At 37.8% G+C, this 14725-nt stretch overlaps 1 protein-coding gene across 14 annotated transcripts in view; it reads right to left on the bottom strand.

The window, feature by feature from the left end:
- RGS22 (regulator of G protein signaling 22) overlaps positions 1 to 14725 on the bottom strand; it is a 145145-nt gene that overhangs the window by 66584 nt on the left and 63836 nt on the right. For 10 of the 14 annotated variants that reach the window (XM_049853627.1, XM_049853628.1, XM_049853622.1 and 7 more), the window contains 4 exons: positions 13548 to 13659; positions 11972 to 12097; positions 11313 to 11414; positions 10070 to 10099 (listed from right to left, as the gene is read on the bottom strand). In XM_049853627.1, the coding sequence (XP_049709584.1) occupies positions 10070 to 10099; positions 11313 to 11414; positions 11972 to 12097; positions 13548 to 13659 (370 nt within the window). The remainder of the gene's footprint in view (positions 1 to 10069; positions 10100 to 11312; positions 11415 to 11971; positions 12098 to 13547; positions 13660 to 14725) is intronic. The other 4 variants (XM_049853620.1, XM_049853626.1, XM_049853621.1 and 1 more) reach the window with 3 other exon arrangements.

The raw sequence follows: 14725 nt of genomic DNA, 5'->3' as shown, positions 1-14725 counted from the left end.
ACTTGGTCCTCATAGTGACACCTTTGTTTTTTAACACTTTAAAGAGGTTTTTTTGTAGCAGATCTGCTCAGTTTGATACATCATTTGATTTCCTGTCTGCTGCTTCCATTAGTGTTCACTGTGGACCCAAGTAAAATGAAATCCTTGACAATTTCAATCTTTTCTCCGATTACCATGATGTTGCTCACTGGTTCAGTTGTGAGGATTTTTGTTTTCTTTATGTTGAGGTGCAATCCACACTGAAGGCTGTGGTCTTTGGTCTTCATCAGTAAGTACTTCAAGTCCTCTTCACTTTCTGCAAGCAAAGTTGTGTGATCTGCATGTCGCAGGTTGTTAACGTGTCTTCCACCAATCCTTATGCCACATTTTTCCTCATATAGTCCAGCTTCTCAGATTATTTATTCAGCATACAGACTGAATGAGTATGGTAAAAGGATGTAACTCTGACGCAGGCCATTTCTGATTTTAAACCACGCAGTGTACCCTTGTTCTGTTCAAATGCCTGCCTCTTGGTCTATGTATAGGTTCCACATGAACAAAATTAAGTGTTCTGGGATTACCATTCTTTGCAATATTATCCATAATTTGTTATAATCCACACAGTCGAATGCCTTTGCATAGTCAACACAACACAGGTAAACACCTTTCTGGTATTCTCTACTTTCAGCCAAGAACCATCTGACATCAGCAATGATATTCCTCATTCCACATCTTCTTCTGAATCTGGCCTGAATTTCTGGCAGTTCCCTGTCGACGTACTGCTGCAGCAGTTTTTGAATTATCTTCAGCAAAGTTTTACCTGTGTGTGATATTAATGATATTGTTTGATAATTTCTGCATTCTGCTTTCTTTGAAATGGGTACAAATATGGATCTCTTCCAGTTGGTTGGCCAGGTAGCTGTCTTCCAAACTTCTTGGCATAGACAAGTGAGCATCTCCAGCACTGCATCCTTTTGTTGACACATCTCAGGTTGGTGTCCTGTCAACTCCTGGAACTTTGTTCTTCACCAATGCCTTCAGTGCAGCCTGGACTTCTTCCTTCAATACCATTGGTTCTTGATCATATGCCACTTCCTGAAATGGTTGAATGTGGACCAATTTTTTTGGTACAATGACTCTGTGCATTCCTTCCACCTTCTTTTGATGCTTCCTGCATCATTCAATATTATGCCCATAATCCTTCAAAACTGCAACTTGAGGCTTAAATTTTTTCTTCAATTCTTTCAGCTTGAGGAATGCTGAGGCTATTCTTCCCTTTTGGCTTTCTAACTCCAGGTCTTTGCACATTTTGTTATAATATTTTATTGTGTCTTCTCGAGCTGCCCTTTGAAATCTTCTGTTCAGCTCTTTTACTTCATCATTTCTTCTATTCACTTGAGGTACTCAACGTTCAAGAGCAAGTTTCAGAGTCTCTTCTGATATCCATTTTGTTTTTTTCTTTCTTTCCTGTCTTTTTAAGGAGCTTTTGCTTTCTTAGTGTACGATATCCTTGATGTCTTCCTACAACCTGTCTGGTCTTTGGTCATTGGTGTTCAATGCATCAAATCTATTCTTGAGATGGTTTCCAAATTGAGGTGGGATATACTCAAGGTTGTATTTTGACTCTTGTGGACTTGTTTTAATTTTCTTCAGTTTCAACTTGAACTTGCATATGAACAACTGATGGTATATCTCGCAACCGGCCCCTGGCCTTGTTCTGACTGATGATACTAAGCTTTTCCGTCATCTCTCTTCACAGATGTAGATTTGATTCCTGTGTTTTCCATAGTCACCATTTATGTTGTTGAAAAATGGTATCTGCAATGAAGAAGTCGTTGGTCTTGCAAAATTCTATCATGCAATCTCCAGCGTCCTTTCTACCACCAAGGCCATATTTTCCAACTACCAATCCTTCTTCATTTCCAACTTTCACATTCCAATCACCAGTAATTATCAACACATCTTGATTGCATAGCTGATAAATTTCAGACTGCAGAAGCTGGTAAAAAAATCTTCAATTTCCTCATCTTTGGCATTAGTGGTTTGTGTGAAAATTTGAATAACAAGAGTCTATTAGCTGTCTCCCTTGTGCATTTATGGATATTAGCCTGTCACTGACCAAGCTGCACTTCAGGACAGATCTTGAGATGTTCTTTCTGATAATGAATGCATTTCCATTCCTCTTCAATTTGTCATTCCCTGCATTGTAAGCCACATGATCGTCCAATTCAAAACGGCCAATACCAGTCCATTTCAGCTCACTAATGCCTAGAATATCAATCTTTATGCATTCCATCTCATTTTTGATGACTTCCAATTTTCCTGGATTCATATTTCATACATCCCACATTCCTATTATTAATGGATATTTGCAGGTGTTTCTTCTCATTTTGACTCATGCCACATCAGCAAATGAAGGTCTCTAAAGCTTGACTCCATGCACATCATTAAGGGCGACTCTACTTTGAGGAGGCGGTTCTTCTGCAGCTGTATTTCGAGTGCCTTCCAACCTGAGGGGCTCATCTTCCAACACTATATCAGACAATGTTCCACTACTATTCATAAGGTTTTCACTGGCTAATTTTTTCAGAAGTAGACGACCAGTTCTTTCTTCCTTGTCTGTCTTAGTCTGGAAGCTCCACTGAAACCTGTCCACCATGGGTGACCCTGCCGGTATTTGAAATGCCGGTGGCACGGCTTCCAGTACCACAGCAACATACGAGCCACCACAGTACAACAAACTGACAGACGTGTAGGGAGTAAGCACATACCTATCAATAATCACACTGAATGTAAATGGCTTAAATGAACCAGTAAAGGGACAGAAAGTAGCAGAAAAGACATGACCCTTCGATATGCTGCCTACAAGAGACACACCCTAGACACAAAGACATTAATAAGCTCAAATTCAAAGGATGGAAAAAAAAATCAAGCAAAAAATAACCAAAAAAGAGCAGGAGTGGCAATATTAATCTCTGATAGAATAGACTTTAAGGCAAAATCCACCATAAAAGATAAAGAAGGACATCATATAATGATTAAAGGGTCAATTCACCAAGAGGACATAGCCATAAAAATACACATGTACCCAATGAAAGGGTGTCAAAATACATAAACTCTAGCAGCAATGAAAAGAGATATAGTTCCACAATAATAGCAGGAAACTTTGACATATCACTTTCAGTGAATGATAACACAGCTAGAAAAAAATCTCAACAAAGATACAGAAGTACTAATTGCCATAATAAATCAATCTGACCTCACAGACATATCAGAACACTCCACCAAACAGCAGCAAATCATACATTCTTTTCCAATGCACATGGATCATTCTTCAGAATAGACCACATTTCAGGCCACAAAGCAAATCTCAATAAAATCTAAAACAGAGAAATAGCACAAAGTATTTTCACTGATCACAATGCTATAAAAATTGAAATCAATTACAGGAAGAGCAAAGAAAAAAATCATATATATGGGAACTGAATAACGCCACCCTTAAAAACCAATAGGTAACAAAAGAAATCAAAGATGAAATTAAAAAATTCCTAGAATCAAAGGAGAATGAAAACACGTCTTGCCAAAACCTTTGGGACACAGCAAAAGCAGTGCTCAGAGGACAATTTATAGCAATAGATGCTCACATCAAAAAAGAAGGGCTAAAATCAAAACATTAACCCTACAACTCAAACATATAGAAAGAGAACAGCAAAAGAAGCCCATGGTCGCCAAAAGAAAGGAAATAATAAAGATTAGAGTAGAATAAATGAAACAGAGGACAGAAAAACAATAAAAAGAATCCAGAAGACCAGTTCCTTCTTTGAAAGGACCAACAAAATCGACAAACCATTGGCTAAACTGACAGAAGGAAAACAGGAGACGAAGTAAATAACCCAAATAAGAAATGAGATGGGGGACATTACAACAGATCCAACTGAAATAAAAAAGATCATAAGAGAAAACTATGGAAAATTTTACTCCAACAAATTTGAAAACCTAGAAGAAATGGACAAATTTCTAGAAACACACTACCTACCTAGACTAACACAAACTGAGATAAAAGATCTTAATAGACACATAACAACAGGAGAGATTGCAGAGGTAATTGAAAAAAAAAAAACCTCCAACAACAACAACAAAAAGCCCTGGCCTAGATGGCTTCACTGGAGAATTCTACCAAACATTCAGAGAAGAGCTCACACCAATACTATTCAAATTATTTCAGAGCAAAGAAAAGGAAGGATTAGTCCTGAATTCATTTTATGAAGCCAGGATAACCCTGATACCAAAGCCAGGCAAAGACTTCTCAAAAAAAGAAAATTACAGACCAATATCTCTCATGAATATAGACGCAAAAATTCTCAACAAAATCCTAGCCAATAGAACTCAACAGTGTATCAAAAAAAATATTACACCACGACCAAGTGAGATTTATACCAGGTACGCAAGGACGATTCAACTTTAGAAAATCAATGTAATCTACCACATAAACAGAAGAATCACATGATCATCTCAATCAATAAAAGATAGGCATTTGATAAAGTTAAACACCCATTCCTGATAAAAACTCTCAACAAAATAGGAATAAAAGGGAAATTCCTCAACATAAGTTAAAAAAAACCCACTGCCTGTTAAGTTGATTCCAACTCATGGTGACCCTACAGGATAGGGCAGAGCTGCCCCACAGGGTGTCCAAGGAGTGGCTAGTGCATTCAAACTGCTGAAATTTTGATTAGCAGCTGAGCTCTTAAGCACTACACCACCAGGGCTCCCTTTCTCAACATAATAAAGGGCATTTACACAAAACCAACACCCAACATTATTCTCAATGGAGAGAGACTGAAAGCATTCCCCTTGAGAACAGGAACCAGACAAGGATGCCCGTTATCACCACTCTTATTCAACATTATACTGGAAGTCCTAGCTACAGCAATAAGGCAAGAAAAGGAAATACAAACCAAAAAACCAAACCTGTTGCTGTCAAGTCAATTCTGACACATAGCGACCCTATAGGACAGAGTAAAACTGCCCCACAGGGTTTCCGAGGAGTGACTAGTGGATTTGAACTGCTGATCTTTTGGTTAGCAGGCAAGGATATACAAACCGATAAGGAAGAAGTAACTATCCCTATTTGCAGATGACACGATCGTACACATAGAAAATCCCAAGGATTTCACAAGAAAGCAACTGAAACTAGTAGAGGGACTCAGCAAATTATCAGGATACAAAATCAACATACAAAAATCAGTTGGATTCCCACACAACAAAGAAAACTTCAAAAAGGAAATCAGGAAAACAATACCATTTATCATATCCCCTAAAAAATAAAATACTTAGAAATAAATCTAAACAAGGACATAAAATATCTCTACCAAGCAAACTACAAAACATTACTGCAAGAAACCTAAAGAGACCTACAGAAATGGAAAAACATACCATGCTCATGGATAGGAAGACTCAACATTGTGAAAATGTTAATACTATTCAAAACAATCTTCAGATATAATGCAATCCCAATCCAAATTCCAGCAACCTTCTTAACCAAGAGGGAAAAAACTAATCACCAGCTTCATATGGAAAGGAAAGAGGCCCCAGATAAGTAAAGCAATACTGAAGAGGAAGAACAAAGTAGGAGGCCTCACATTACCTGATCTCAGAACCTACTACACAGCCATAGTAGTCAAAATAGCCTGGTACTAGTACAATTACTGACACATAGGCCAATGGAACAGAATTGAGAACCCAGATGTAAATCCATGAACCTAGGGTCTGCTGATCTTCGACAAAGGGCCAAAGGCCATTTAATGGGGAAGAGAGAGTCTCTTTAATAAATGGTGCTGGCAAAACTATATGTCTGTAAAAACATGAAACAGGACCCACACTTCACACCATACACAAAACTAACTCAAACTGGATCAAAGACCTAAATATAAAATCTAAATGTAAAAAGATCGTGGGGAAAAAAAAATAGGGACAACACTAGGGGCTGTAATATGTGACACAGAGTACCAAATATAACTAAAAATGCACACACAGCACAAGACAAACTAGGTAAATGGGACCTCCTAAAAATTAAACAGTTATGCTCAATAAAAGACTTCTCCAAAAGAGTCAAAAGAGAATCTACAGGCTAGGAAAAAAAATTTGGCTATGATATATCTCACAAGGAACTAATCTCTAAAGTTTATAGAAAGCTTAAACATCTCAAAAATAAAAAGACAATCCAATTTAAAAACAGGCAAAAATATGAACAGACACTTCACCAAAGAAGATGTTCAGGTTCTTAACAAACATATAAAGAAATGCTTGTGAGTGATGCAAATCAAAACTATGATGACATACCATCTCACCCTGACATTATTGGCACTAATCAAAAAAAAAAAAAAAAACAGAAAATAACAAACATTGGTGAGGTTGTGGGGAGACTGGATCTCTTATACATAGTAAGAGATACATAAGTAACAACCTAAGTGCCCATCAACAGACGAATGGATTAACAAACTGTGGTACATGCACACAATGGAATACTATGCAACACTAAAGAATAATAACGAATCTGAGAAACATCTCACAACATGGATGAATTTGGAGAACATTATGCTGAGTGAAATAAGTCAATCACAATAGGACAAATATTGTATCAGGCTAGTACTATAAAGTAATAACAAAAGGTTTACACACAGGAAGAAAAGAAAAAACATTCTTTGATGGTTACCAGGGACGAGAGAGAAGGGAGGTAAAATCACCAATTAGACAGAAGACACGAGTTAATACTGGTGAATGGAATGGCAATACATAATATGGAGGAAATCAGTACAACATGACCATGGTAAGAGGATACTGAAAGGAACACAAGAATAAGCAGCAACTTATTGTAACTACTAATAACTCAGACAATCCTGCAGCAACAGTAGTAACAAACAGTAATTTATGAATGGGGAAATAGATACAACAAGAGGTGTAGAAAGATGTAAAGAAACACACCCACTGGCAAATATAGGCTTGGTGGTAGATATTTCTAAATACCTGACTGTAGGTACAGCTCAAATAAAGCACACAAGATGTTAGTCAGGGAAATCTCTTAGACATAACCAAACACCCCATGGGATGAAGTTCCTAGGCTAGAAGACAAGGGACCATAGACTCAGGCAACATCTACGTCAATTAGCACAACATATTTTTTTTTTTAGTTCATATAGACAATGTTCTACATCCTACTTCGATGAGTAGCGTGAGTGGTCTTAAAAGCTTGTGAGCTGCCATCTAAGACACAACTATTGGTCTCGTCTTGTCTGGAGCAAGGCACAATGAAGGAGGCCAAGACTCAAGGGAGCAATTAGTACAAAGGACTAAGGGACCACCTGAACCACAGCCTACAGGACCCTGACCCCGAGGCCAGAAGAACTAGATGGTGCCTGGCTACCATTATCAACTGCTCTGAGTGGGATCACAACAGAGGGTCCTAGACAGAGTAGAAGAAAACTGTAGAACAAAAAATCAATTTCACAAAAAATATCAGACTTGTTGGTACGGCAACGATTGAAGGAACCCGCGAGACTATGGCTCTAAGATGCCCTTCTGACCTGGAAAGGAAGCCATTCCTGGAGAGCACCTCCCAGCCAAACAACAGATAAGCAGATAAGATAAACAATGACACCCCAGAGGAACGTACTCCTTAAAACAATCAATTATACAAGATCAAAAGGGCATTATTTGCCCAAAAGCAAAGACGAGACGGCAGAAGTTGCATAATATCAGGATGAAAGAAAATGGGGAAACTAGGGTGGAAATGCGGAGAGTGCTCACACATTGCAGGGATGAAACCAAGGTCATGAAACATTTCATGTGCAAACTATCAAATGGGAAACTAATTTGCTCTGTAAACTTTCACCTAGAACACAATTTTTAAAAATAGAAAATGTCTCCAGGCATTGCCAGGTATCCCCTGGGGCGATGGTACAAAATTGCCCGGTTGAGAAAACCGATTTGGAAGGAAATGGGTTCAGTTTCAGGCACACTGAGTTTGAAGTACCTGTGAGACATCTGAGGGGAGATGTCAGATTAATATTTGGGTTGAGGATTTGGAGCTCAAGACAATGGTCTGGGCTGGTGACTCAGATTGAGGAATTCTACGCACATAATTGGTTTTTTTAAATTGGTATGTGTAACATGGTGGCCTAAAATATAATACTTGTCTGCCACACCATAACTTCTCAAACTCCTCTCTTCAGTGAAATGCTCCCTGCTGCCTTCCATCCTTGTCAACCTTTATGTTAGGCAACACAGGCAAAAAAAGAAAAGAAAGTAATCGAATAATCTAAAAACAAACAGTGATGCCCAAGAGGAATGTGCTCCTTAGAATGATCAACTATAAAAGATCGAAAGGGCAATATTTGCCCAAAAGCAAAGATGAGAAGGCAGAAAAGGGTAGAAAATCAGGGCAAAAGAAATAGGGAGCCCAGGGCAGAAATGGAGAGAGTATAACCCAATGTGGGGAATGAAACCAAGGTCATGAAACACTTTATATACAAACTATCAAACAGGAATCTAAGTTGCTCTGTAAATTTTCACCTAGCACACAATAAAAAAAGAAAGAAAGAAAGAGAACATGTTATCAGTATAATCAAACCAAAACCCACTGCCAAAGAGCTAATCCTGACTCACAGCAACCGTATGGGACAGAGGAGAACTGCCCCATAGATTTTCCAAGCCTGTAATCTTTACAGAAGCAGACTCCCACATCCTTCTCCTGCAGAGTGGCTGGTGGGTTCGAACCACCCACCTTTCAGTTAGCTGCCAAGCACTTTAACCACTGTGAAACCAGGGCTCCTTATGTATCAATACGTACATGTATATACCGCATATGTATCATACATATTTACTATTTAAAAAAAAAATCAATGTCTATGCTTTGAGTAGGAAGGATAGCGGTAAATTCTAAATGCATAGTTGTTGCCAGGACACAATTTGTTCAAAAGATTTCTACAAAGATAGAAGAAGATACAAAAACAGGGGTACTCAGGTCTGCTTCATTCTACTGTACAGCTCTATCAGCAAAGCAAGCATGCAATATCAAAAAAGCTGTAGGACTATTTGTGGCAGCAATCTAGACTCAAAATCTTCGCACTGATACATGGTTTCCCTGACCAACTGTTGCTAGGGTCAAGGACGTTAATCTCTGAAGTCTGGTGTTGATTCTCTTGGTCCTTGTCTAGATCATTTCACTTGGTTTCTATTGAGCACTATTCTATGCTGAAACCACGCAGTGAAATCTTCAGGGCATGACCAAGACTGTAGGATGACAGTTAGTCATGCTAAATCACTCTTACTGATCCCATACCCTTCATCCAGTCTGCCTACTTTTATGTTTCATGGGGTGAAGTTTTTTGTTGTTTCATTGTAGGTATGTAATTTTCATGTTAGAATACAGAAAAGCCTCCAAGTCTTTTCTCTCAGTCTCAGTCTCCTAGCATACATCTTGGGAGATTACAGAAACAATATATAATCAACAAGTTCCTAGCAATTTTAACACAGTGCCAGCTGACTATATTCTGCCATTGGCATTATTAACACAATGATGTACACTTTAAATGTACCCTTGAAGAAAGTCATACAGTATTTCTACTATAAAGAAATGAATGTCATTTCATTGTGTGAAACAAATTTATAGGATTATGGTACTAGAGGCAATTCTAGTATCCAGACTCACAGAGACCTTGGATCATTAAAACCTAAACCTATTTAGACAACTGCTCCTCTAGCCAAAAATAAAACAAATAAAATAACCATAGAAGCAAAAAACAAACAAGTCAAATGAATTGCATGTATTTGAGCTTTTATTTCTCCCTTTCCCACCCTGGTTTGACTCCCCAAAAAACGATGTAGCGCCCAAAACATATACACCTAGATAATTCTGAAACAGAATAGTCCCTCTCAGAAAAGCCAAAAATTGACTGTATACCGTTTTACAGCCATTTATAGCTGGCTGAATAATACCGTTAGTAAGAATTAATAGATTTATCAAACTCAAAATTTCCTCTTGTACAAAAGTCATAGAAAAATGGGGATTATTAACAAAAGGAGCACTTACTTGAACAGGTGAGATTTCTGAAGAAGTAGTCTTTATGATAGAGAAAGCATAATAAAAATAAAGAATGGTATTTTAGCAGATGGGGCAATAGGTTAGGGGGGAGAAGTAGCAAATTACAGGTAAAGAACTAACAAGTAGAACACTCCCAACTGTGTGGTCTCAGAGACAAAGACATAATTTCGTGATTTTATGGAGCCAGATCTGGGCTGTGCAGGAGCTGAAGCCCTTATTCCTACATTAAAAAGTACAAAGCTTTGTCAGCTGATTTACAAAAGCATAATTATTAATGCCAGAGTCAGGGTGGTGGAAATAATAACAAACAACATCCAGCAGTACCCTCTGATGTCCTGAATAAGATTATAATAATTAAGATGGCAAAGCTAGTCTTCTCAGCAGTGTTCAGGGGAAGGTTCTCTGGAATGGGGTTATTTCAAATTATAAGAACCACTTGAATGGTCAGATACAGAAGTTATTTGGAGTTTTCTAGGCTTCAAGACCTCTCTCTATAAAAGATCAGAAGAAAAAAAACTGAAAAGATAAGTCTGTTTTAGTCATAATTCTGTTCCCTTTCCTTCCCCTTCCTCCGCCAATAAAAGAGGTTACTCTCTACCTCCCTTTACAGAGAAGCCTCTGTTCTTCCTTGTCTATTTTTTTCTTTCTTTCTTCTTCCTTCTCTATTTTGCTTGCTTCAGGGTGGTCTTAAGACATTCCTTACTCTCTGAATATCTGTCTTAAATGGCGTGTAGCACAGAAGCCCAGGAGACTACGTGGCCTATTACCACACAAAGTCAGTCAACATCCTCTCCTGGCTTTTAGACAGGTCAACAGCCTAAGTATATCCAACAGCTGACTTCTGCAGGAAGCTCAGAGAACACCACTGGTCAATGCTTGCTCCCAATCACCGCAATGATTCATTACAAGTCCACTCCCAGGGTTCTCTTTTAAATCACTCACAATCAAACCAAAAACACATAAATTAGAAAAAAGATGGGATGTCCTTTGTCAGAGAGAACAAGCAGTTGGCAGCAAACAGAAAATAAAGCAAACCAGATAAAAGGAGAATCCACAAAACAGATTACGAAACAATATTCTGCTGACATTTAAATAAAGTAAACCCATGGCAACATTTAACTGCTGCCTTTTGCCTGCACTCCCAGGTTTTTCTTGATTGGGGTGGGACAGAACTTTTCATTTCTCTGTGTCCTTAGATCTTCATGCTGAACCAACATTATTTACTACTTACTTGGGCTTGCTTGCATACTTTAAAAGGCTGAAGTGTTTCTTGGTAGAAAAGCTGATGATAAGCCTGTAGGTCAAACCAAAAGTACACACTGTTCTTCCACAACTGCAGATGGAAAAAGTCCATAAATTATTACCACCCAATTACTAAAGCTCTACAAAGCTCTGATTTCAAGTATGAATAATCATTCAGCTCCCTGGTGTTACCATAAATCAGGTCTAATTTAATATAGTTTTAATCTTCCATCATAAACAGGCAATAATACAAAATATTTATTGGTATTGTCTCTAGAACATTATTTTTTGCATGTGTGCCTCTCACATAATTGGTTATTACAACAGTAAGTGTTCTAGTTAACAGTGCAAGAGAAACCACATATTTCTGGCATGAAACCAAAATCTAAAGATATTTTCATATAGATGAGCAAATGTGCATCATACCGTAACCAAACACTGCACTAATAACTGAATTAGTTAACAATTCTCATTTGAGCAAAATGAAAGATATGCTTGGATTTTAAAACAAAACAAAAAAAAAACTAGAAATAGGTTTGCAATTATCCAACATTAAAAATAACTATTTAAGCACTGAGAAAATTTCAACCTCTGGTTTTCCATTTAAGTAAAATTATAAAGTTGGATTTTTAAATAATTAATTTCTACCTTGTTCCCTGAATGCTCGCAAAATTTAGTAAAGAAGAATCCAGCTCTATTTTCTACGTACAAAGACTGCAACAAATTTTCCATGTCAAATCCTCCCAAGGCACCAACATCTGACATGGTTTTAACCTAGATAACAAAACAGAAGTCCATTACCCACTCAGTTATATTGTAATTTTTTTATGGAATTGTACAACAACAGGGTTTCATAAATTCTGCCAGGCTGTCATTTCCCCAATGGACTATTTTTTTTTTTGTACCACATTATAATTCATGCTGTATGTTTGCATCTGACTGTCATATAAGCATCATTTATGGAGCCAACCATAGCGGCAGTGTTCATTCCATTATAAACCAATCTGACTTCAACTTAATGTTGAAGTGACTCCCCAACCTCAAATATTTTCACATTTCAGGCACGATGATACCACTTTAAGAGTCTTCCAAATCTCTGTTGGTGGCCTCTTTCCTACACATTTAACTGTTTTTAGCCTTGAGATGCTACTACTACAGCTCCAAGAGGATTATAAAAAGATCTATCTTCAAGGCCTCTCAGTGCTGCTCAGTAACTGTCCTTAGTGAGCCCCTCTTTGGACAGTCTCGCCCTGCACAGGTCATGGCCTGTAGAGTGTAAATGGTAGTATAAGTTCTCATAAAATTTTGCTGTTTAGGGGCTTTTCTGCCAACAATGCTGGCAACTCTAATACTGTTCTTGAAACACAGAATGCTGGCTCCTTCTTTGAGCACAAGAGTGACTTCAGAATACCCGTCAGAAATGGTATCTACTGTTCATATGAACTCTTTACTATTTGTTTTGTGGAACTCAGATGACTTCTTTGTAATCTTAAGATAACTGTGGCATGAACAATTTAGGGTCTAAGGAAAATTCTTGCTTTCTCTGTCATAGTCTTTCTTTCTGCCTCTCTCTCCTGCTAAACAAATATTGAGGTAAGAATTTAATGTTTTTATGATGTTTAACTGCCAGTATTGCAAAAAAACAAAAACATGCATTTAGTAAAAAAACAAAAAACAAAAAAACATAATTAAGAGAAAAGGAAAGCTCTGCACTGGAATAAAATGAATAGTTATACAAAGTTATACTTCAGTGTTCAAACTGTACCTGGGCTTAGGTTTCTACCTAAAGTATAATCCCTTGGGAACGTGAAATTTTTTTCTAGAATGGGTGCATTAAATCTACCTTATGAGGGTAGCCATGCTCTGGAAATGCCCCACCTTTTAAAAATTCTAAACTTCTAAAACATAACGTCAAATATTATTTTTTATCAATTGTTAAAAATTTAATAAAAAAAGTCTGAAGGTCTTATTTTGTGTCTTAAGTGTCATCATACCAAAATCAGAACAGTTGTTTTTGAAAACAGTAATCAATACAGTGTATAAGAACATGGTACCACAAAAGGAAATGTGAAAATTCTTGTATAAAAATCCTTTTGCAAGGAAAAAATAAATTTTGTTGCTTAGTAAAGAAAAAAATACTAGAGTAAATCAACAAAAATTCTCTAAAATCAGAAGACAATTAGTTACATGAGGAATCAGGTTAGCCAGTGCTTAAAATACATACATTAGCTACTTCTGTGTAAGTGTATCTTCTTTCCAGCTGGGGCTTTAGACATTCAGAAATGTCAGTAAAAGATGTTAGGCGAATAATTTTGCTGTTTGACATGCGCCTTGACCTAAATTAGAGATGAGAATCAATGGATCAACAAATATATTCTGAGCACCTTTGGTATACATGGAGCCCTGGTGGCGCAGTGGTTGAGAGCTCAAGCTGCTAAACAAAATGTTAGCAGTTCAAATCCATCACCTGCTCCCTAGAAACCCTATGGGGCACTTCTACTCTGCCCTCTAGGGTTGCTATGAGTCAGAATCAACTCAGTGGCAACAGGCTTAGGCTTGGTATACATGGCATCAAATCTTGGGTGTGCTTCTTAGCACCGTGAGAAAATTAGAAGAAAAAAAAACTTAAAGAATCAGTTCTAGGCCTCAAGAAGGTGGCTGAGAAAATGAGGCACACTTATACAGAAAGACAACTCTCAACAAAATACTGCTAGTTGAATGAATTCGAAAGAGCATATTACAGATACCGACGACTGGAATAGATAAATACTATGAGAATGTAGGAATGAGAAGTCCGTTCAAGCTGCATTAGTAATTAAAGAAATGAGATTCTTCCTGACCCTGAAAAAATAAGTAAATTTATTCTGTGTAAATAACTGTGTCTGTGGGGGAGAAAGGGGTTCTTTGGATGGGAAAACAGCAATGACTGAGATAGGCAGGGAAAGCCTTGTTTAAAAGACAGCAAGTTAGGTAATTTGCTTAAGATAAGAGGAAACTAACAGGTGCATATTCTATATTACATATGTGTCCCTGGGTGGTACAAATGACTAAGTGCTCAACTACTCGCTGAAAGGTTGGTGGTTTGAACCTACCCAGAGGTACCTCCAAAGACAGTCCTAGAGATCTGCTTCTGAAAGGTCACAACCTTGAAAACCCTATGGAGCAGTTCTACTGTGCACCATGTGTTGGAATTGACTCGACCATAACTAACAACAACATATGTTAGGTGCTGCTGAGTTCATTCCAACTCATAGCGACTCTATGTACAACAGAACGAAACGCTGCATAGTACTGCACCATCCTCAAAATCGTTGTTATGCTTCAGCCCATCGTGGCAGCCACTGTGTCAATTCACCTCACTGAGGGTCTTCCTCTTTTTCATTGACCCTCTGCTTTACCAAG

The sequence above is a fragment of the Elephas maximus genome, chromosome 15, assembly GCF_024166365.1.
Source record: "Elephas maximus indicus isolate mEleMax1 chromosome 15, mEleMax1 primary haplotype, whole genome shotgun sequence".
In the NCBI taxonomy this organism is placed as follows: Eukaryota; Metazoa; Chordata; class Mammalia; order Proboscidea; family Elephantidae; genus Elephas; species Elephas maximus.
The sequence above is the reverse complement of the archived record's forward strand: the minus strand, read 5'-3'. Positions and strand labels throughout refer to the sequence as shown.